At 42.5% G+C, this 22,915-nt stretch overlaps 1 protein-coding gene across 2 annotated transcripts in view; it reads left to right on the forward strand.

Moving 5' to 3' along the window:
• Positions 1-22,915, forward strand: part of LOC128436790 (protein kinase C alpha type) — a 132,525-nt gene that overhangs the window by 49,369 nt on the left and 60,241 nt on the right. For both annotated transcript variants that reach the window (XM_053418645.1, XM_053418646.1), the window contains exon 3: positions 1,470-1,552. In XM_053418645.1, coding sequence (XP_053274620.1) covers positions 1,470-1,552 — 83 coding nt within the window. The remainder of the gene's footprint in view (positions 1-1,469; positions 1,553-22,915) is intronic.

Consider the following 22,915-nt stretch of genomic DNA (forward strand, 5'->3'; position numbering starts at 1 on the left):
AATTGCAAGGAGACAGAAATACTTGAGTGTTGTGACTTAGTCATAGTAATGTGTCCAATAAGCCTGTATTATGAATTTAAATAAAGTGTTATGAGAAAAATATGCAATTGGCAAATAGTACTATCTAATGGGGTGTTACATTCTTAAATAGCTGTCTTTATTCATGCTTTTGGGAGTAGCAGCTCTGTTAGAGGACAGATGGATGTGGATTTGATGTGGCTATTTAAATAATGCATAAATGGATCGATATAGTTTGACGTAAGCAGACCAATATTGAAATGATGAAAGAAATAGAAATGGTATCTGACTATGAGGACGTCTCTACGGGTCATTGCCACAGTGTTTTTGCATAATACCTGTCAGTCAGCTGATGTAGGTGTTAATGTGACTCACATTTCCCTGGGTGTTTGTCATAGGCTTTTTTTTAACCCCTGCTGTGCCACAGTGGCCATCACAACTCAGCTCACCTTTTTGTGTTTGGTTGGACAGACGAGAGGTGATGTGTAGGCAGAGTGAGACACCGTGCATTACTTTGCCGCGATGTTTCGCTTCGCTCCCCGATACAGCAGTTTAAACTGTGAAAACTGGAAAATAAATCAAGTCTCTGAATATGCGCCGCATCACTAATGCAACACAAGCCACTAATGGAGTCTGCAGGGTTACTCAGTGCTAAGTGAGGACTATCGAAAACCACCAATTCAGACGCTTTCATCTCATGCTGCAAGTGTTCGGCCTTGAGTCCTCGGTGGAGAGGGAGGGGCTCTGGTGTCTATCAAAAGGAGAGAGGAGCAGAAATATAAACGCTTCAGTGTCTCATCGTGCAAGGACAGAGAAGTGACAATATACAGTTAATTTGTTTCTTTTCATGCCGGCCAGCTCGCACAATCGACCCCCCCCCCCCCCCCGACTCCTTTTGGGTGTCAGCTGGTTCTCGAGCACCAGTAACAGGCGCCTTCCTCCACCACGAGTCTGCTGCTAGCTTGACTGCAGACTGGAGTGCCCCCAGTGACCTGGCATTTAAACCATAGGTCTATTCACGTGTGTGTATAGGTCTGGATGTGTTCTATGTAGATGATGCATGTTCAGGGATTGTGAGGATGTGTTTGTCCTCACTGAACATGCTTCGGGTGCATACAAAAGTGTGTTAGCGTGTGAGGGTGTGTGGGTGTGTGTGGTCTCTGCCTCAGCTCCTGTCATGTCAGTAAGGAGGTGGTACTGTACTCTGCAATAAGAGCAGTCCGCCTGCAGGCAGGACTGGCCATCTGGACACATGATAAGGAGCCTGGCCCAGACATCAGTCACTTTTCTCCCCAGTCCCTCTTGGTGTTATCAGATTTCTTTTTCTCTTTGCTGTCCATCAGTCAACAATGATGCACTGTTTTTTAACCATAACTAAATTTCTCTCCTCTTCTCTCTCTCTCTTCCCACTCTTCTCTCCATTCTCTCTCTCTCTCTTTTGTCTCCTGCAGTCTGCTGTTTCGTGGTCCACAAGAGGTGCCATGAATTGGTCACGTTCTGCTGCCCGGGGGCAGATAAAGGGCCTGACACAGACGTAAGTAACCAAAGCCCAGCTGTTGCCTCTGACGTGTTTGCCGTTGAGGAGGTGCCTCTCACTGAAGCGCAGATACACACTGTCTCCAGGCCTCGCTCCTTTCTGAAAACACTGGCTCCCTTCGACGGCTGTAGAGCTGCCATGTATTCTTGTTGTTTGAATGAAGTAGCAGTCTGCTGCAGAGGGGGGAGAGGAAAAGTGAAACTTACTACTTCCCCTGACGAGCATCACTCTCCAAGCACTTAGAGCTTCCAGTTTGAATAATGTCTGCCGGGTCTTTGGAGGGATTTTTGTAACAAGATTCAAAATGATCACGGCGAATAGGTTTCATTAATAATACTATCTTAGTCTTGTTGTTTCAATAGATCTTAATAAAGATTGAATCTCTATATTCTGTTAGCATCTATGAAATAATTCAAGAACTGTCTGTCTGTCTGAGGGACAGATTTTGGGGCAGGAAGGCCTCGGTTTTCCCTTTCTAGTTCCACCAACCACGTCCGAGCAGGCTTCGGCTGCCTGCATGTAATTTGGTGCGATCTGGACACGTGATCACCATCACCACAGGCCAAACAAACAGCCCATCCCAAACAAGGGGGTTGGCACTTTTTCTCCGAACTCAGTCTGTGACTGGGAACACTCTGACAGCGGAGCGTCATCCCGAGAAGGGTCACAGACTTCATGATGTAACTTTAAATGATAATTCAAATGCATCCAACAGGACAGAGTTCAGACAAAAGCGGATTGGCGGATTAATAGTCATGACCTGATCTGGGACGAGGAGGCAGATGGTAAATGCAGGAGTGGCGGCCAAAACCAACACACCTACATCTATCTTGGCTCGGGCCTAGTCACTGAAGCTACAGCTGTCGGGAACCGTTCTTAGTAACTGTGTCTTTAAAATTAAAACAAGATTCGAGATAGAATTTTAACAGGAGTCTGAATTTACCGAGCAGCATCTTTTGTTCAAGGCTTTAAACAAAAATTGGACTTTACCAAAAAATGTAGTTTGCTGTGATAAACATTAAATGTATTTAAAATGATCTTTTTTAAACCTTGACAATGAAAGTCACTTTAGATGCTTCATAAATACCAGCGTCAGTGCGACATGCTCACTTGGACCTCAGATTTGCCTCCGCAATGGCCACTTGTACCAACTATGTGACATCAACTGTTTGGTAAGTGTGAAACCCCATTTACGTGCCTGCTCGCCTGCTGGGCATGCACAGCCCCTCAGCGTTACAGCAGAGCAGCCTGGCCTCTGTAACTGGAGATATGTCAGTGTGTCATTCAAGATCATCGGCCCGGACTCTTTAAATAGAGCACGACACGGATGACACGAAAGCCGCTACGGCAGAAAATAGTCTGAGCTGGACGATTCTTGATTTGAGCTGCAGCCGCGGGGGCTCCGGGCAGTGAAGGTGCACCAGGTTCTTCCTTAACAAGGCAGTTAACCTTTAGTGACCTTTGACATCTGTGCGTTGAAGTGATCCCAGTTACCTTTTATTGCACAGAGTGTAGCGAAACCCCTTGATAATCAATCTACCAGAATCTTCTCATTCATTCCAGCGTCTTGCATTAGACAAGAATTGTAGGCAAAATCTTTGTCCTCTTTAAAAAATGCATGAGAGTGTTTTTACTTTCCATATCCAAACATTTACTGCTCCCTTTTAAAATCAATTTTTGTTCAGATAGCAGAAATGTTGCAAGGGACAACAGCACATATAACATGGCTCTCTGTCTCCAGCACATGTGGTTCAGGAAGGCAATAACTCCCATGGCCAGCAAATATCCTGAAGATCTGCAGTAGCTAGGTTACCTACTTATGACTCATGCCTATGTTTTATAACTTCCCCAGTGGAAGAAACGAAACCAGATCTTCCCGGGAGCAGTCTTGACATGCCGGAAGATCTTTCGGTCGATGGGAAAAGTCAACCATGAATTCATCCTCCACACAACTTCAGCCTCAGGGTGTTTCAAGGGCAGGATAGGCTGCAGATTCACACATAGTTTGCTTGCGTTATATTTGAGGAATAACCATCAATTGATTTATTTAAAACTTTGGGAGGGATTGAAATAGATGTTCAAGTTACTCAAAATATGACTTTTTATGAGAAATATGACTTTTTTGTCCAAGTTAAAACATACTATATGATCTGAAGCAGGTACAGTCGGTGTGCGAAATTGAGGATGCAATTGAAAACTGGAACTGCACATGGTGTTAGCTGGTGCCTGCCCTTTATCTGTTTGCACATCAGCTCACTCGAACAGGACACAGACTTTGTACTCTGAGCTTAGTGGCTAAAGTCTGTTTGATAGCAGGCTCAACTGATTCAGACATTTGTGTTCACACACCAGCTCCTCCGAGTAATGCCTAAAAAGTTGAGGGCTAGAACTTCAGCTGAAGCAGTTTTTGTTGGTCACACAGCCACAGCCTCAGTTGGAGGATCTTACTGCTTCTTAATCACTGAACAGTGAAGGGGTTGTTTATCAGTTGCAAGGCAGCACTGTTGTTGTGGATAATAACTGGAGGAGAGGGTACTCAAACATTTGACCTCAGTGAAAGTACAAATAGATTGATACAAATCTACACAAGTTAAAGTGAAAGTAAGCGAGTGCATGCTTTTAAATATACTCTAAGTATTCAAAGTAAAAGTTTCAGAGTGTAGACTTCAAATGCAACGGTTGACTGCATCATTTTGGCTGAGTCTCGGCCTCTTGCAAATCCACTTCATGTGTTTTCCTCACCAGTGATGAATGCTGCTTCAGGAGGCGGGGTCTAATGTTACCTGCCCACTTGGATCAGAGGCTCAATTCTCCTCTCGTTATTTAACACAGTTGAAAATATATAAAACAATGAGAGCATATAACAATTCTGAGTATAAAGTACAGATATTTGCTGACATGCAGTGGAGTAAAGTGAACTGTACCCCACAAATAGTACATATAAATACATTTAAGTACAGTAACAAAGTTAGTACTGAAAAGCTATTTGAAAGTGTTTTCCACCAATCCATTTGGAAAGAGAAAAAAAGCCAATCACGCACTCACTGTAATAAGAATTATTAAGATTGAAATATTTTTGTGTTTCTCCCCTTGTTGAACAATTATTAAATAATCACTGTATATTGAATTTCATGTGAAGTTGTGTCACTTCAGTAAATCACACTTAAGGTGATCATTTGTAGCAATCATCATTAGCTTTGCTTGTTAGCACTTTCCCCTCCAGTATCAATTATTCTGATTAAAGCTCTTGATTTAACAAAATGTTTTGGTGTGGCTGCCAGGTGTAGTGTTACCGGCAGCTCGAGGAAGTTCAGTGCTTTACAGGACGAGCCCATCAATAATGCACGAGCTTCCCGCCTCACTACAGGGGCTCTGCAGATGAAACTGAGAGGTTGGTGCGAGCGTGTGGCTGCTGCATTGTTGATGTCCACTAAACAAGTGGATGACCCGGGGCAGTCTGCATGTCTCTTTGCACTGATTTCTGCTCAATACGTGCGTGCGTGTGTGAGCACACACACACACACACACACACACACACACACACACACACACACACACACACACACACACACACACACACACACACACACACACACACAGTTAGACAGGCAGCCCTCTCCCCTCGAGGGCTGTTCAGTGCACTGATAGCTGTGACAGAGCAACCGAGTTAAGCATCAGCACGTTGTCCTTTCTTTCTCCTCTGCTTGGAAACACACAAAGCTGACCTGAAGGCAGCGCTCGAACTGAGAAGATTCTCCAACGCCATTTGAAAAGCGGCACTCTAAACTGTGTGCATCTCCACAATATCAACCAGCCTCTAAATCGCTCATTTATAGAGACGCAGTCACAAGGTGCAAGAAAGAATGAGAATCTAAATTACATCATCTGTGCCGCAGGCACCGTGGGTCTGTCTCAGGCAATGGAGCTTTTCATGTGTGTTATTTCTTAGAGCGTTTCCTGTGACCGAGGGTGTTGGCCATCTCTTTTAAACAGACCTGATGTGGACAAAAAGTTGCCTGTCATGGTGAACAACATGTTCAGCATTCAGCCAGCGACTGGGGCAGAGAAGAGCATCCAGGGGACATTCGCTTAAACAACTTTTCTTAGTTGCATAGTTCCTAGAAAGAAGCTTCTCCTTGTAGTGATGAGGCGTACCAGGTCATCTGCTAACAGGAGTTTGCACATGAACCACCACACGACAGTTGCACTTTTAAACAAAGTTAAGTGGAGCTTATTGCAGATGTTTGGGACCTTGTTGCAAATGGAAGGAATGGTCAAACATGGAAAAGAAATGTCAGAAAGCTGTTTTCTTTTTGAAACCTGTCAGACTTCATAACAAATCAGTGAATGACAGGGAAGAGTGTGGAGGCCGAGACGTCTCACACCAATGCAGTGACAGAAAACACAAGTGCAAAAGCCACAACATGATTCAAAAGCCACACAGCGGAAGTGACAGCTGAAAATTAAAAAAATTCAACAATCTGAGTTAAACAAGCAGCTTTCAGCTGCATGTGCACTGAACTCCCTAGTTCCTCTGTGATTTCTCTAAAGGTGCATGTGTGAACTCAAATGTACAAGGGAGACACTCTGCAGTTTCCGCGGACTGGTCTCCTTGTGTAAAGTGTGTAGAAATCCATGAGAAGCCGATGTGTGAACACAGCAGGGGATTCCCCACTGGATTCACAGCAAGGGATGGGGGGGGGGGGGGGGGGGGGGGGTTGATGACATTTCTAACGCACGACAGACATCCGAATGATAAAAAACTAAAACAGATCAAATGTCCTCACACACAAAGTAAGCACAGACGAAGATGTCAAGAGAGTTTGTGTTAAGAGCAAACAACAGTGTCTGCGTGTTGTCAAGATCTACACAGCGGAGTTAATACTTCACTTCCTGCCAAGGCCTGCTGCACCCGGCTGCTCCACCTCTCGCCTGAATCATGCGGAGGATTTGTTGCTGTTGTAGACGTGTCTGTGCAGAGAGCCTCCTGCTGCATTGTGCCTGTGTGGAAGACAAACTCTGTAGCCAATTCTTGGGATTTCACCCATTGGTCATGTCTGAAAACATCTTTACTGTGGTTAAGTGAGCTGTAATTTGTGCATAAACCCAGAAATCTCTGGCTACTTAAAATGGGATGCTTATCTATTTGAAGTGTTACGGTACAGTTGCGTGGAGCACCAAAAAAGGAAGAACACAAACATTTTTACTGTAGTATCTGCCACTGTAGAACAGCAGTCTGCACATACTGCTTATCACAGCAAGGTGAAACCTGTTAATGAACTATTCCTGAAATAGCAGTTGTCCCTTCATGACCCTTTGACTGTGTAGTAGCTTCTGTTCGCCAATTATGACTGAGTAGAACAGCCCAAACTTCCAAGGAAACATGGGCACAAAGGAAGTTTCTGCTGCGCGTCAGTGCAACTTAAAAAAACTCAAGATATCCATGTACAATCCCAGTGGGATAACTGCCAGGACTCGGGCTGGTAGTGAGCGCTGCAGCTTGCACAACACGGACATGAGAGGAAACATCAGGTATACTTTTCACTGTGGAATGCATGGAAAGGAAATTTTTATACTGTAAAACATTTGGGTGGGTTTTCAGGCTCGATTTAGTTTTTGGCTTAATCTGATAAATTTGGCAATAAAAAAATGCACACATTTCCATAGCTGTGCTATTAACAAAAACATAAAGTTATATGTATTTTCAGATTAAGACTGATCCAAATGAAAGCAGCTGCAGTTATAATCACCTCTTTGACGGACAACAGTTAATGCTGTGTGGCTGCACGGAGCAGCGTTCACAAACACCCGACTGCTGTGGTGTTGTGATTGGCTGGCGTTCAGAAAGCACGCCTGCTGTTTGTCAAAGCATGTATAAAAGCCAGATGAGGATATTAAAACATCAAACAGCAGTGAAAATTAGATGAATAATGAACTCTCTGGCTTCACAGGGAAAAGAGAATGGACCGATGTACTGTGTCAAATAAAGTTGGCCTCTTCCACCGAGTTGTATTCATTGTCAAATATACGTGTGTGATGTAGCAGGCATGTCTGTCGAGTACAAATGCTAAACTCTGTTAAAAATGTTGCAGTTAGAGAGGATGGTCGATCTCCTTCAAGTTCAATAATGTGAGCCACTTCTATCCCTACAACACACTGGAGAACAAGAAGAGCAGAGCTTGTTAGAGGGATATTTTTTCCAGCTAATAAAGAAGACGATGGACCTCAAATGTTCATGATTTGATTTTAAGATGTGTTTTACTGTAATGCACTGTTGCCTCCTCCTCCTGTCTGGACTATCTGGATCTGTTTGAGGGTGTTTTAGTTTTTCGCTCAGGGTTTTTCTTCTTTCGTCAACAGAAATACTTCCGTCTATGATAACCGTCTGGGTTTGTAGTCAATCACATGACAGAAAAGGATTAGATCATTTATGAGAAATCTAAGATTGGACCTTTTCTCCAATGCGGAGACAACATTTATGTAGTGATGAATGAAAGTAAGTGTTTGTGATGTTGATTACCTCACACTGTTGTTGAGCATGCATTAGAATTGTTTATTTCTCCCAGTGGATTGTAAAGCTGATGAGACAGAAGCTCCTGAACTTTCTCATGTCAGACCCTGAGTTCAGTCTCCTGAGGCGACACATGTTTATGTAGACAAACGTGTGTGTGTCTTTGTAGCGCCGTCAGCCTCAGATAGAGGTGGAGGACGCTGAAGAGACAGAAGTAGATATTGTTTTTTATGCATTTTGTTAACAAACAGATCCCCGGGAAATGCAACAAAACTAAATCATAGTAGAGAATGAAAAAGAGCACACAACTAGAAAACTCTGCAGCCTCACAACAAGCTGCCAACTCCTCTCCGCCCCCTCACTACTGACTGGCCTTTTGCTTTATAGCCTCACCTGCCTGGAGCATACCACCTGTGCTGGTAAGTAGAAGGTGAGCTTAACAGAAAGAGAAATAGAAACCACACTCAGGACAAGATCGAGTTTGGACCCTGGGTTACTGCTGACCTCACAATTCAACCCATCTGCACAAATACAGCAGACAAAGTCAATAGGTTGAATAAAATGTGATCCAATGCAGCACACTTCACCCATCCTCTGTCACTTTGAGTCTGCCCAGCCCCTCCTCTCTCAGAGACCTGGTCGTGCGAACCTGTTGTTACTCTCCCTGATCGACCTGCTGGTCTGCCCCCACATACCGGAAAAAAACACAGAGAAAAATCCCAAACAATAAAAAATAAGCTGTAAACATATACTTCCTGTAAAACAATACAACACACAACTAAGAAAAGATGATCAACATTATCAAATTTATAATCAAAATTCAAACGTTTGTCTCTTGGATCAGAGCGAAGCACATACAGATGAGAATGGATATAGCTTGGAGTTCCCATGCTCTGCCAAAGGAGAAAAATAAGGCAAATAAGAACATGAGAGTTTATTATTCTGTCTAGGAAGTGTTTGTATAGTTGGACTATGGAGCCTGACAGTTATTGCTCTTTCGACACAGCATGATACCATTGTGTTTGCCTCTTCTTTCAGGGAATTAACATTGTAAATACTGGCTGACGACATGTAGGAATCTAAGTGAGGGTGGTTCTGGTTGCTGTTGTCATAGGTTGAACTCGTGTGTGTGTGTGTGTGTGTGTGTGTGTGTGTGTGTGTGTGTGTGTGTGTGTGTGTGTGTGTGTGTGTGTGTGTGTGTGTGTGTGTGTGTGTGTGTGTGTGTGTGTGTGTGTGTGTGTGTTTCCTTAGAGACAGAGATCAAGTTTGGATTTCCTTAACAAAAGTATCTTTATCTTCATGGGATTGTCAGGACACTGCTGCTAAGACAAGATTCAAGTCAACAGTTGAATCCAGTTCTAGGTTTACTTTGCAGCACTCATTCAAATACTATGGTTACAATAACAAGGTAACATTATGAGCATTGTCAGGGCTTGTACACACTGGTACACACATAATATGAGCGATCTGGTGTCAAGCCTCTCTGATTCTCACCCTTGTAAACACTAAATGGTTACTGAGCAGTAGCAGAGATAAGAGTGAGGCCACGCTGCTGCCCTTCGTCACCGTGGATCATGAACTCTGATAATATCAACAAAGCCTCTTGCTGTATTTACACAGATTAATTGAAAAACATTAATTTCAGATAGACCAAACACAATGACAACTTGAAGGGCACTCACCTTATGAAACCACATTTAAATTCACTGGATGTAGATTTAGATTTTGATCTGCACCAAATTGTACGCACTCATAAATATTAGTCCCTTAAATGTCCTAGATTTTATTATTATTGTCTAAGAAATCAATGAAATGTGTACAAATGTGAATTGAAATCCCTGGATCCACCCACCAATCCAGAGTCACAGGAAAATGTAATGGGTTCTTTCCTGTGCTATACCACATCCTTCCACCAGGTTTCAGGAAAATCTTTTCATATCTTTGGCTTGAAAACAAACAAACCTACCAACAAACAATGGACCGGGGTGAAAACATAACCTCCTTGGTGGAGGTAACAACCTCCATGTCTCTTCCATAGACACAAGTATATGCAATAATTGTTTAATACTTGAATGAGGCAGTAAGATATATAGCCAGGTATCGCACTGGTTATTATATTTTGGTATCACAACATAATTCATGGTGCAGTTGAGGATGCAGTCTCTTTCCCTTTACCCCAACATCATCTCAAAATGTGAGCTGACACTTTTAATTAAGTGTTTAATGTTCAAAAGAATCCCATCTGTCGTAAAGGTTATTGCTGTCATTAGAATAATGAACTCAGTGTAATTTCCATGTTTTTAATCAAGCATCCTAATTGAATATTTTCACACTTTAGGATCCACAACATTAGGATTTAGTCATGAGGCTGGTACTGGACCAGAAATTGTGGAAATACGTTGTCATTTATCTTAGTATGGGATAAAAAGTAGAAATAGTACTAATATGCTGCTTATCTTATAGTTTTTTGAAAGATCATTTATTCATAGAGGTTTTTGATATTTGTTTTTGTAAATTTTTTTATATTGGCCCAAAGCTGGAGTTTATTTTTAGACTCTCTTCTATAACTCATAAGAAATGTGTGAAATAAACTTAGTAAACCCAATCACAAATTCATAAAAGAAAACATGTTTTCTCTACATCCGGGGGCTGTGGGTGTTGATGGTGGAAAGTCCCCTGGGCTTCCTGCCAATGGTACTTCTATGGTCTGGGATCCTAATGGAGATTAACAGATCTCTAGTCTTTCCTGCTAATGGTCCGTGGCATGACCGTCTAAACAGAGGTTTGATCAAGGCTTTGCTCAATTGAGACGAAACAGAAGTGTGTGTGTTTGTGTGTTTGTGTGATTGTTTTTGATGGAGGGTAGAAGAAATTGGTGAAGAGGGAATTTGCTTAATCTATTCTCTGAAAAAGCTTCCAGAGAAAACCCTCCAAATGCACGCACGCATGCACGCACGCATTTACACACACTCCAACCAAACATTTATAAAAACATGTCCACTACCTAAAATTCTTCTTTTTGTCCCCACAAGGAGATCAAATCTCCATAATGTGACCATAAACAGCTTCTTGTATAAGATGAGCTATACCTAGACCACACACACACATGCACGCATTTTTTATTATCTCACCTTTGTTTAACTGCCAATCTAATAATGTAGTTGCTCATGTTTTGTTTATGATCTGGTCAAACAGGCGGCCATGCTGTAACTGTCCTGCATGTCACTGCACACAAAAACACTTGAAATAGAAGCCGGAGAAGGTCTGAAGTCTAAACTTGACTTGGCACGTCAGAGAGTGAGGCCTGAAGCTGAACCAGCAGCAGGTCTGAAGCTCAGCACCAGAAATAGATCCGATACCAGTTACAGACGTTATATCCGTCTGCTTCTCCCCATCTTCTTCTGTACAGTATCCCCAGAGACTTAGAAACAGTCTTGTGTACTTTCTATTATTATGTAACTAAGATAAATAACCAGACGAGGGCCATAACGAAAGCAGAAGAAAAACAAAGGGCGAAGGGGGGCCTTTAGTGAGACAAGCAACCCTATCAACTAAGAAGGTCCACACAGATGCAAATATACATAAATCAAACATGACTCATCTCCAAACCACAACAGATTGTGATATATTACCAATGAAGTCCTTCAAATCAGACCAGCATTCATCAGAGAAATGTCACTTTCCTTTTCGAGGTTGAACATATTCTTTTTCTAACGCCATACATGAGGACATTTCTTCAACTCACATGGAGAGATAGTGGGAGGGTCTGCACCTTGAGCAATACTTGTTATCACGGGCAGATTGGTAACTGCACCTTTCCACATGTTGCAGTGAGAGGGATTTCAGATATGCTGCCCTGTAAGGCTGATTTAGAAGATCACATTTATTACATTAATAACATTTAAATAAGTATAGCTGTCTTTTTTGGTTTCTTAAAGTGTTGGAGGCAAGTCAGTTTCTAACAGAATGAACTAGAAGGGCACATTCCTCCAACAAGGGTAATTGGCCACTTATCACCATATTGCCACATATATTGAGATTAACAGGGGAAAAACCATAGAATCTTCAGAGAGAGACACATGTAATGGATCCCTCTCTCAGGACGGACAGACGTGCAATAGATGCAGAGTGTAGGTGTACTCATCAACAAAATTGCAATACAGTAAATAACTGAAAACCAACCCCCATCTAAGAATATTATTTAGATTCTCAAATCTGGATCATTATGCAGATGCACGGAATCCCACCTGTTCATAGATACTAGCCCTCTGCAGGTGTGGAATAAAACCCTCTCTCATAATGTTAATAGAAAACTTCAAACAGTTCCTGGATCCGCCCTCTTATCCCGATCTGCACCAAAATATAATAAGTTACTCCCTGACTCATACTACATCCTTCCACCAAGGTCTATGCCTATCTTTCCAGTGGCTTTTGTGTGATGTTGCCAACAAACTAACAAACAAACGCTGATGAAAACATCACCTCCTCTGCTAAATGGAACCATGACGATCTCATGATAATTGCCTGGTGTGTGTTCCAGCGGATCATCGGATATGGTGTAACAGCAAAGAGTCTGTTATTATCTGGATTGGCTTCCGGCCTTTCCTCTGTTCACTCCACATTTAGACAATCATTTGAAAGAGCAATAACTGTGATTATACTCATTCACTAATTCACTGCTTGATGCCATTACATCTTTAAAAGGCAGCCATTGAGAAATACAAACATAGCCAGCAGTCATTTTTGACCTGAAGCGGCTGTTGTCTACACAGTGAGTATTTATGAGACAAACATATTTTCCCTCGGTCAGACTTGAGCTTTACTTCGGTTTACAGAAACAAGTGTGAGTTTTCCCACTGTACGCTCTACACCAGGGGTCTTCAACGTTTTTCAGGCCAAGGACCCCGTAACTGGTGGAGAGATGGAGCAGGGACCCCCTACTATATCTATTGTATAAAATTGTTTTTTATATTAAACTGGGCCTAGTGCGATATATAAACATAGCTACCCTGTTATTGCGCATTCAATACTAAGCTATTCACATATAACACGGGTGCATATATTCATGTTTTTAATTTAAACATGTGCACGGTACAGGGTGGCCATGCCTCTGCCATTTATAAACATACATCTTGCATATAGTACTGAGCTATTAAAGTAATTCACAGATTCCTGTTTTTATTTTAAACATACATGTAGAAGAGACAGTGAATCCTCAAGCCATCTGTGGATGGCACACATACTCCCACATCAGTGAGATGTCGGACCCTGATGGGTAGCACACAACTTATCTAACCTTGGACGGATGGAGGTTGTCAGGCAGAGTGTCAAATCAGCCTCTCAATATGTTGTATGCATGTGTATTTGAAGACATTTAAATTTGTGGAAAAAAATTGGTTAGAAAATAAAACAAAAATTATAAAAAATATAAAAAATTGTCTTATCAACCAAACATTCTACGACCCCCCTGCAGTACCTCAACGGACCCCCTAGGGGTCGCGGACCCCCTGTTGAAGACCTCTGCTCTACACGCTTGTATTTGCCAGATTAGGTTGGAGTTGGAGGTGCACTCGATCTGGGTGGACATTACACATAAATCTGAGAATCCTCTCCCCTCTCCCTCCGTGCACTCATTTATTTTCACACCAGGCACTACGATATGTTTGTTGAATTCCTGGACTCCTCTTTTTTGCAGCGCTAAAGAAGCCAAATCGATATGTTTTCCTCTCGTCAATAATTCAGTACCCCAAACACACAAATACACACACGGCTGCAGACAGATTGCACAAACAAAAAACAAGTTTTATTGAGTTTCTGAAACACGAACCATAGAGCTATATGACCACAAAGAGCAGAGATGCACAGCGAAACCACTGCCCCTGTCAGCTGACTCATTGGCCAAGGCTATTAGATCACTTTTTGGAACACATTTATCATGCACCTGACAGATGGCCTGAGCCTGATAACCCAATTTATTCTGGTTTATGATGTTTGCGGTATAACCGAACTAACCACCAGGTCTTATTTCTTTTAATTCCGACCCCTCGTTTTTTTATACTGTTACCGTGCCGGAGAGAAGGTGCAGTGCAGTCATCATTCAGCCGATGTCACAGACCATGGCAGACCATCTTGTCCTCGCCTGACCCAGTGCATGTCTCTCCCAGCTTGTGTGTCTGGCTATGCTAATTGCATTGGAACACATCTCTGCAGCGCTCTAAGTGCTGTGTGAACGTGGAGCTTTGTGTTTCTCCAGCTGTGTCAAACCAAGCAGGCGGGTGTTGTTCCTTTTTTAATTCTGCCTGCCGCTTTCATTTTGAGCAGCACAATTTAAATATTAGAAACATACTGAGAGGATTGTTTGCATGTTGTGCAAAAGCAAATGTGTGTCAGTGTTTGCTCGAAAGAAGTGGGTCTGATTCACAGCAGGGGGGTTCGTGATGGCCTGCGCGCCACAGCAGGAGTTTAGGATGCTGTTATTTAGAGGTAGGGGCCACACACTGGGTGTCTTCATCAGCACCTTCCTTATATATCTATATTTATATATTATTTTCCGACTGTTTACTAATGGCACATTTCAAAGATTCCATAGAATTTTTTTTAACTGTGTACAGCATATTTTGGTTTGAGCTAAGGAGAAACGTCCCAGACCTGATTCAGATGCATGAAACTATTTGATATTCACAGATTTACAACCACCAAGTTTTTCTTCCGCTTATCCGGGCTCGGGTCGCCATGCTAGCCGATCAAGTAGGAAATCCCATACGTCCCTCTCCCGAGTCATGCTTCCCTCCTCTTTCTGGGGGATCTTGAGGTTTTCCCAGGCCAGATGTGGGTATGTTGTCCCTCTAGCAAGTTCAGGGTCTGCCCTACGGCCCTCTTCTCGGTGGGGCGTACCTGGTAAACCACCAACAGAAGGCGCCCAGGAGGCATCCTTACTCCGAACCACCTAAACTGTGGTTTTACTGTGAGCTCTCTCTTGATATCTTAACTCACAATATCTCAAAGGCTGAGCCCAACCATTCGATGGAGAAAATCATTTCAACGTAATCAAGATCTTGATTTTTCGTCAACGATCCAGGACGACTCATTACTGCTGAGGCCGACCCCCTTATCCATCCTTCAGATATCAGACTCATGGATATACCGAGCAACATAAATGCTGGTTGAATTGCCACTGCTGGTCACAGAGAGACTGCTCTTTGATCAAGCTAATTATTTCGCACAATCATATAACTTGTTGATTTTGGATGGAAAAAGCTTGAATTGACAGTAACCAACCACAAAACCTCTACATGATCGTGACACAAGGGAATCTTTGCATGGTACAATGGCACCACTGCTAGAGAGCTGTTTTAGATGGTGCTCATTTAAATGTCATCATAAACTCGACAGCGGTTAAAACAGTTTTTACTAGGTCTGCTATAGCAGACAGATGTGTTAGCGGATGGCACACAGAGAGGGAAACCCCCTGTGAGCTGTGGTGACAACCTGCCCCCCCCCCCTCTCAGTACTCAGCAGCTTAGTGAAAGGGCAAGAGGAATCAGAGTTGTGATTTATATGCTAAAAATAGTAACCCTGCCGAGCCTAACACCTCAGGTCTGGATAAATGATAGCTCCATTTTGTTCTCTTCAAAGCCTCCACTCACCTTCGTAACCACCGATTATTCTCCTGTAGCTGCACGTTGAGGAGCTTCACTAGAGAGCCAGCAGCAAAGTCTGTGTGTGTGTGTGTGTGTGTGTGTGTGTGTGTGTGTGTGTGTTCGGATGTGAGATTGCTCGAGCGAGAACTTTAATCAAGCTCAGTGTTAATTTCCAAAGTCCTTTAAACACGCCTGTGTGTGTCCCACAATGTGATTGACTGGGATGTTTGAGCGGCGAGGTTTAAGGAAAGGTGATTAATATGATGGACGAACCACTGAAGTGACACAACTTGGTTTTGCAGTAATGCAGAACGCATTGTCTGGTTCAGGGTGTCACTCATACCATGTGGTCCCCCAAATTTGTCCTTCCATCCATCCGTCCATCCATCCATCCATGCATCCATCCATCCATCCATCCATCCATACATACATACATACATACATACATACATACATACATACATACATATACATACATATACATACATATACATACATACGATTTTTCTTTAAGGGTCATAGGGGGACTGGAGACAATCACACTGGACAGCAAATCACTGGGTTGACACACAGAGACAAACAACCATTCACATATATTGTACATTTATAGTCTTCAGCTAACGAAACCCCAAAGTACGTCTTTAGACTGTGGATTGAAGCCGGAGAAAACACAGCCCCACCAGAGATCGAATGCACCACCATGCCGCCGCGAATTAACCAAAACTGTTTACTTAAAAAGTGTTTCAGTCATTTATTTGTGGTGATATTGACAAACCTGTTTTATATTAAGTATAAAAGATGTACAAAGTAACAGTCTTTATCTGAGCGTGAGATTGCACTGTTGTGGGTTCACACTGACCCACCTCCAAATGCCATGCATCTCTGTCAGTGGGCATATTGTTTACAGCTGAAATTATTGATTTAGTAAACTGTCTAACAGGAAAACACTGCATCTATCAAACATACTGATTTGAAGTAAAAGGAACACAGCCTGCAAGGCCTTTGTGAATGTGTTTACATGAATAGAACATGTCTGTGTGTATATATACAGGTTAACCACAAGAGACCGTGACTCTATAGTACAGTAGAGCGAGGAGCGTATACGCTGCCACATCTAATTCAAATGTCATCTCCCAGTGAGGGATGATGGGTAGAAGAGGGAGGAGAGTATAAGGGGAGAGAATGAGCAGGGGAGGGAGGAGGGAGGGAGGACTCAAGGGAGAGTCTGAAGGTGGTCAATAATTGTCTGATGCTGGATGTTAAAGGAAGGTAATTTATTAAAGAAATTGTTCACCTGCAAGCATCCCTGTGAAGACGTATTCCTCAGTGCTGCAGGGAACAGATGGGTCAAAGAGACAAGTGAGGGAAGGCTATGCCAGAGATGAAGTGATACATCTCATTTTCTCTCTCTCTCTCTCTCTCTCTCTCTCTCTCTCTCTCTCTGGCAGCAAATGTCACACCAGGTGGATCTCTTTTGACTCAGTGGGATGCGGGTGGTCTGAATGAGCCCCACAGCCCCTTTGATGATTGCTGCACTCTGGTTATTCCATATGTCTTTTATGTTATGAAAAATAAATAGAGCCATCAGCGTTGTTTTCATTATGAATGGCTGCTGGTCCGCTGCCCGAGGTTGATTTCCAGAGAGCTCAGTACACTGCAGCTCAAGGAGAACATCTGCAAATCCATCGGATCCATCTCCTCGCTATTCCTTCTAGGGTTGCAGGGGGATGATGGATCAAATATTAGCCGACATTGGGCAAGAGGCGGGGTACACCCTGGACATGTCATTAGTGACAGCAGGGCTTACGTATAGAAACAAACAACCATTCACATGTACGGTTCGTGAGTCACGACTCAACCAAACACAAATACACACCATGAAGAGGATCTACACATTCCTTTCCCTCTCTACGTCTGCCTCTCTCGTTCAGCTCTGTTTACACGTATAAATGCTTCCTAAAAAACAAGCACCCTCCCACTTTAACCTGCTCTCGTCGGCACAGGCGGACCAGAGGCGACAAGCACAGCACTAGTCTGGTACACAAGACTTTTCTTTTAAGTAAAATCCAGATAAAACTATGTGCTATACTGGACCAGCTGTTCAGAGCTGTGGCAGCACTGCGTCCAGATTATTTTGAAACGATTTTTAACCTTTATTTGGATGTTCAAGGTCTCTTGTGAGACTTACAGGTTGATTCTGTGTTGCAGTTCTAATGTGTGAATTCAAAACTCAATCCTGTGACATAAAAGCATTTACATTAACTAGTGCAGATCCCATTCTAAACCATCCTGTTTGTTTGGCGGGGGGATGATCAGTAGTCGTTGCCATTAATGTGGCCATTGTCACAAACACGTTTTTGCTGTGAGCACCAATGTCTGAGCTTCAGCCGCCGTTGCTACAGAGCCCTAGTCGCCTTAAGTTTATCGGGGCGGGGTTGCACCTCACATCTCAGATTCCGACACGCTATCTAAAATCACATAGTGATGGGCCTCTCTGTATAAAATGGGCTTTGAACATGATCTGCCTCTGCCAGTCCCCTTGCCTCTGCCAGGTCAGGGTCACACTGCCAAGCTGTTCATTAACAGCGGCTGGTTGGCGTCCTCCTCGCTAATTAGGCTGGGTTGAAGAGTCTGGCTAATTAGTTGACACGACTGGGCTGACCCCCCCCCCCCCCCCGCGCTTCTGTTTTCATCACTATCTCCTGGTGGCCTCCAGTCATTTGATCAGCCCTCTGCCCCGTGTTTGTTTGTGATCATTGACTTCACATGGGCCTGGGATTACTATGGGATAGAAATGTTAAAGTACATTTAAGGATCTCAGTTAGAGAGAAATCTACTGGAAGATATCTGAAAAAATTTAAAAGAATCATAATATAAAAGAAGAGTAACAGGAAATATCATTCAGTCGTTGTGTGGGCAATTCGGTCTCTCTTTGATGACTCCGAAAGTATAACAAGAAAAGTGAATCTACTGTACATAGAGATGAGAACATTTAGAGTACAAATTGTCAAACAAGTGGTCACGCTGTTGCTTTCTCAGAAGTGGAGGATTCTGCTCTGCTGCCTGAAGAAAAACCTCAGAGGTTTTCTTTTTCTTCCTTTCCTCACTAATTGATACACAATGGGAATCAGTGTTTTTTCCTGTCACCTGTCATGGAAATGCTTGTTTTTCTTTTTTTTTGTCAGTAAGAAACACTTTAGCTTCTTGTTTTTCCTTTCCAGATTCATAGAGCTCAGTGAGATCTGCTCTGTTAATTGTCTTGGCTCTCCATCCGGCTGTCACCATCCTTTATTTGTACTGACAATAAACTTTACTCTAAGTATGACAGATTTGCCTCTTTTTATGTGAAAGTGCTCATCATGTCAGTGCATGTGACATCTGGACAATTCCATTGGCTCTGCATTACCAGTAGCTAAAGGGCGACCTCCGTGCTACATCATCCAGTCAACATGTAACACCCCCTAGCTTTGTTTTGCCGCTGCAGCCTCCCTGTGTTGAGCCCAGTGATTGAGTTCATCGTTGCTTTCGGCATTGCACTCTGCTTCCCCTGCTGCTCTGTCAGGGCAGCGCCATCCAGTCTGCCTTGAGTCTCCCATTAAGACCTAATTAGGCTGTAATAGAGGATAGAAGCCACAGGGGTAAACCCTTCCATCCCACTGCGCTCTGAAAAAGGATGAGTTAATGGACAACCTTGTGTTCCCAGTGACGTGTAGTCAGCTCCACTCATTTACAGGTTTCACTTTCTGCACACAACAACTCGCTCAGGGGAATCTTTAATAGGCAACTTGCAAATCAGTCAGAGGCAAACGGTTCACACCTGTTGGGCTGGATGTTCATATTCAGTCATTCATTCGTCAGGAGATCTTTATGACTGTAATGATTGTTGATTCATTACTAAGTGAGGCAATTACACAAGTCTGAGTTTTGTGGTTTCATTTGACTGGGTCCAGGATTGACAGAGTTAGTCTGTGGGTTGGTCCAGCAGTCAGGTCCAGACAGAAATATCAAATAATATATACTATATAACAATTAATGGATGGCTTGTCATGATATTTGGTGCAGATATTCATATTCCCCAGAGGTTGAATCCTTTTAAACATTGTGATGCCCTGACTCATATATTCTGTGTGGGAAATGAACTCGTTGGATCCAATGAGGTCCACGTTTCTAGTTTTGACTGAATTGTTTCAACAAGTGTGTATTTACATTAAATCTGTAAATATATTTATATCATCCTCAGGAGGCGTATTAACGACTTGTATTAGTCCATTGTTTTAGGTTATGGAGAGCAGCAACTTGGCAACTTGGGTTTTCACAGAATGTCCAAGTTCAGACTTCGAGGTGGCGTTCACGTGAATTTTTTGAAATATTCAGATTATTCCGACACAGATTGAACACACAGTTCAACATGTTACTTTAAAGCATTGCTGCATCTGCAGCCTCAGTGTTCTTTCACTGTTGGTCAGAAAAATAAACATTTGAAGACATAATTTAAAGCTCCGTTAATATGTGATGATTTTTGTTCTTTGTGACATTTTATAGACCACGCAGGGTTTTCTTGATCCAAAGCAGTAGTTGACCCACTCTTGTCTTCAGTGAGACACACATGCATTTTTACAGACAGCCACCATGATCATCCCGGTTGCCCTGTTGTCATTCTGTCCTTTTTTTTACTGAATATTTTCCATTATCGTGGAACATTTGAGCCGTGTTTCTTCCATCAAAAGCCGATGTGACGGTTGATAAAAGTACATGATTCATCTGCAGCTGAATGTGGGTCTTAGTTGCATCACTCATTCATGTAGATGGAGGGAACAAAGCGGGAGGGGAGGGGGGATAACAAGATGATAATCCTACAGGTTCAGCTGTGTGTGGGTGGACTTGAGTAAGTGCAGCTGGCTCTCCCTCTCTCTCTTCCTCCACTGACTGTCTACCTCTCTTGTTTTCTTGTCTGTCCTTGAATAACACCCTGACGGCTGGCCTGTGCACGGTGGGGTCAGGGCTTTTAATTGGATGTTTAGATGGATGTAATTTGCCTTATATTTGCAACAAAACATACAATTTATTTGTTTTCAAACTATTTGTCTATTGTATTAAAATGCATGGGACACATCTGATAACAATAATGACTTTTCCACACAACTTACAAAGTGCTGTACAACAAGAAAACAAATGGTAAAATGACAAAGGGCTACAATACAACAAATATGCAGAAAAAGGTTTTAGCCGAGACCTAAAAAATTTGTGTTTATACAGAATGTGACGTCGGATGACTTAAGATTGCATCTCTTTCAAGGGAGTGGGAAAATGGTCTCAGACTTTGATCCGTGCCGTATTTAAAGTTATCTGCAGCAGACGAATCCCAACATGTCTTCAGTTTGAGATGACAGCGGGTTTATCACAAACGCGATCAGACAAAGGCGGCATTTGTCTTTGTCCTGTAAAGGTGCTGTTGGTCTCTGCAGGCTGACGCACAGATTGGAAGCCAGATCTCAGGAGTCCATTAGTCCTGGGGCTGGTGTCAATCACAGTGAAATGGCAAACAGCAGCATTGATCACCGCGGCGCCGCATGGTGAGATACTGTCAGCTCTCACTGAGATATAAGACGCGCCGCTCCCCTTTATTGATGATTTATCTCTACTGGGTCAGTTGACCTCTTTTCATCCGTTTCACATCTGAGACTTTCTCAAGAAACTTGGAAAAAGAAAAAGAAACTAAAACAGGAAAGATTCTTTCTCCCTCTTTACTGTTTCCAGGAAATACAGAGTGCTGTTGTTCTTTCAACTAAATGCAGGGGAAAAAGAAAAAGAAAGAACGGACTAGTCTGGAAAATGTTCTCATTGCATATTCACTGAAAGGGATGATTCTAAATCTGTGAGGGATTTACAGTATAGCACAGTTTGAGATTGAGCAGGAAACCCCTTTGAACAGGTCCTTGGAAAAGTGGCAGCCCCCAACTTCTCCCTCCAGTGGAGTATATTCTCATCAAGCCGCTGATAGAGTGAATGAATGGCTGTGACAGGTACCATTCACTGTGCTGCAGTGGTATTTTAATTTATCTTTACTACACCACTTTCATTCAAATCATAAATCCAAACCTCATGCGTGCTGTGCATCATACTGTATGTCTGCTCTGTTTTGCATCTACAACTCTTTACTGTAAAGGAAAGAGGGTGGCAACTGCTTGTTCAACACATCACATGAAAGAAAATGCCCTCAGGCTTTACTCAACACTTACACATGTTTACTTAAGGTGGAGCTGGCACAGAGAGCCATTTGTTTAGTTTAATATCATATTATATTCATCTGTAAATGTGCAGGATGAAATGCACCCAGCTCATGAAGCTTACATTACCATTCTGGTATTGAAAGGAATTGTTTGTTCAAATGCAGAACAGGGTGATTCCAGAGTAGCACAGTGTGTTATTTCCAGTTAGAGTCACACTCCTGGTTGGACTAAATCCACTGAATCACCCACTGGTTTGTCGTTCTCTGCTCCTCTGTCGTAGCTTGGTGGAATATTTGACCTGTCGTAAATCTGCTGTGCCTCTATCCATCTCCGTCTGCTCTGACTGTAAATACAGACTCCCCTTCACTCTGAGTATTGCCTTACTTGAGTATCCACATGTATAATGGATGCTGCCTCAGTGAGTGGTGACTAGGGTAATAAAAAAGATGGGTGCTGCATTTATTAGGAGGGTGAAAGAATCCAACTATGCAAATACCAGGCCTGTGTTTAGAAAAGATACATGTAAATGAAGCAAAATAGATGGCTTGTTTTGTTAGTGCTGTCTTAGAAGGCCAAATGATAATGTGTAACACTGTTTATATCATCCAGGAGTGCCAAGTGTGTTAATGTTTCAAATTGTGAGATAGGAACATACACCAATAGATCATCTGCATATATACACACAGGTGGTAATAACTATATAATTTTCAAATATATATTGAAATTATGAACAAATCTGGTATTATTCAAAATAATAATTAAAACTCTAAGTTCTGTCCTCATACACTTTGACTTAGGAGACACTTGAAGAGTTATCGAAACTAATTAGATTGGATTAACTTTGAATAATATGATATTCTTAGGGGATAATGAAATCATGTAGTGGTTTGTGTGTTTGGAAGTACTTTATGAGTTCATACTGGACTGATATGTGACCCTGTGTCCTTGTTGTTTGGAGAATATTGTAGAGTTGTGGAAC

Source organism: Pleuronectes platessa, chromosome 3, assembly GCF_947347685.1.
Source record: "Pleuronectes platessa chromosome 3, fPlePla1.1, whole genome shotgun sequence".
Taxonomy (NCBI): Eukaryota; Metazoa; Chordata; class Actinopteri; order Pleuronectiformes; family Pleuronectidae; genus Pleuronectes; species Pleuronectes platessa.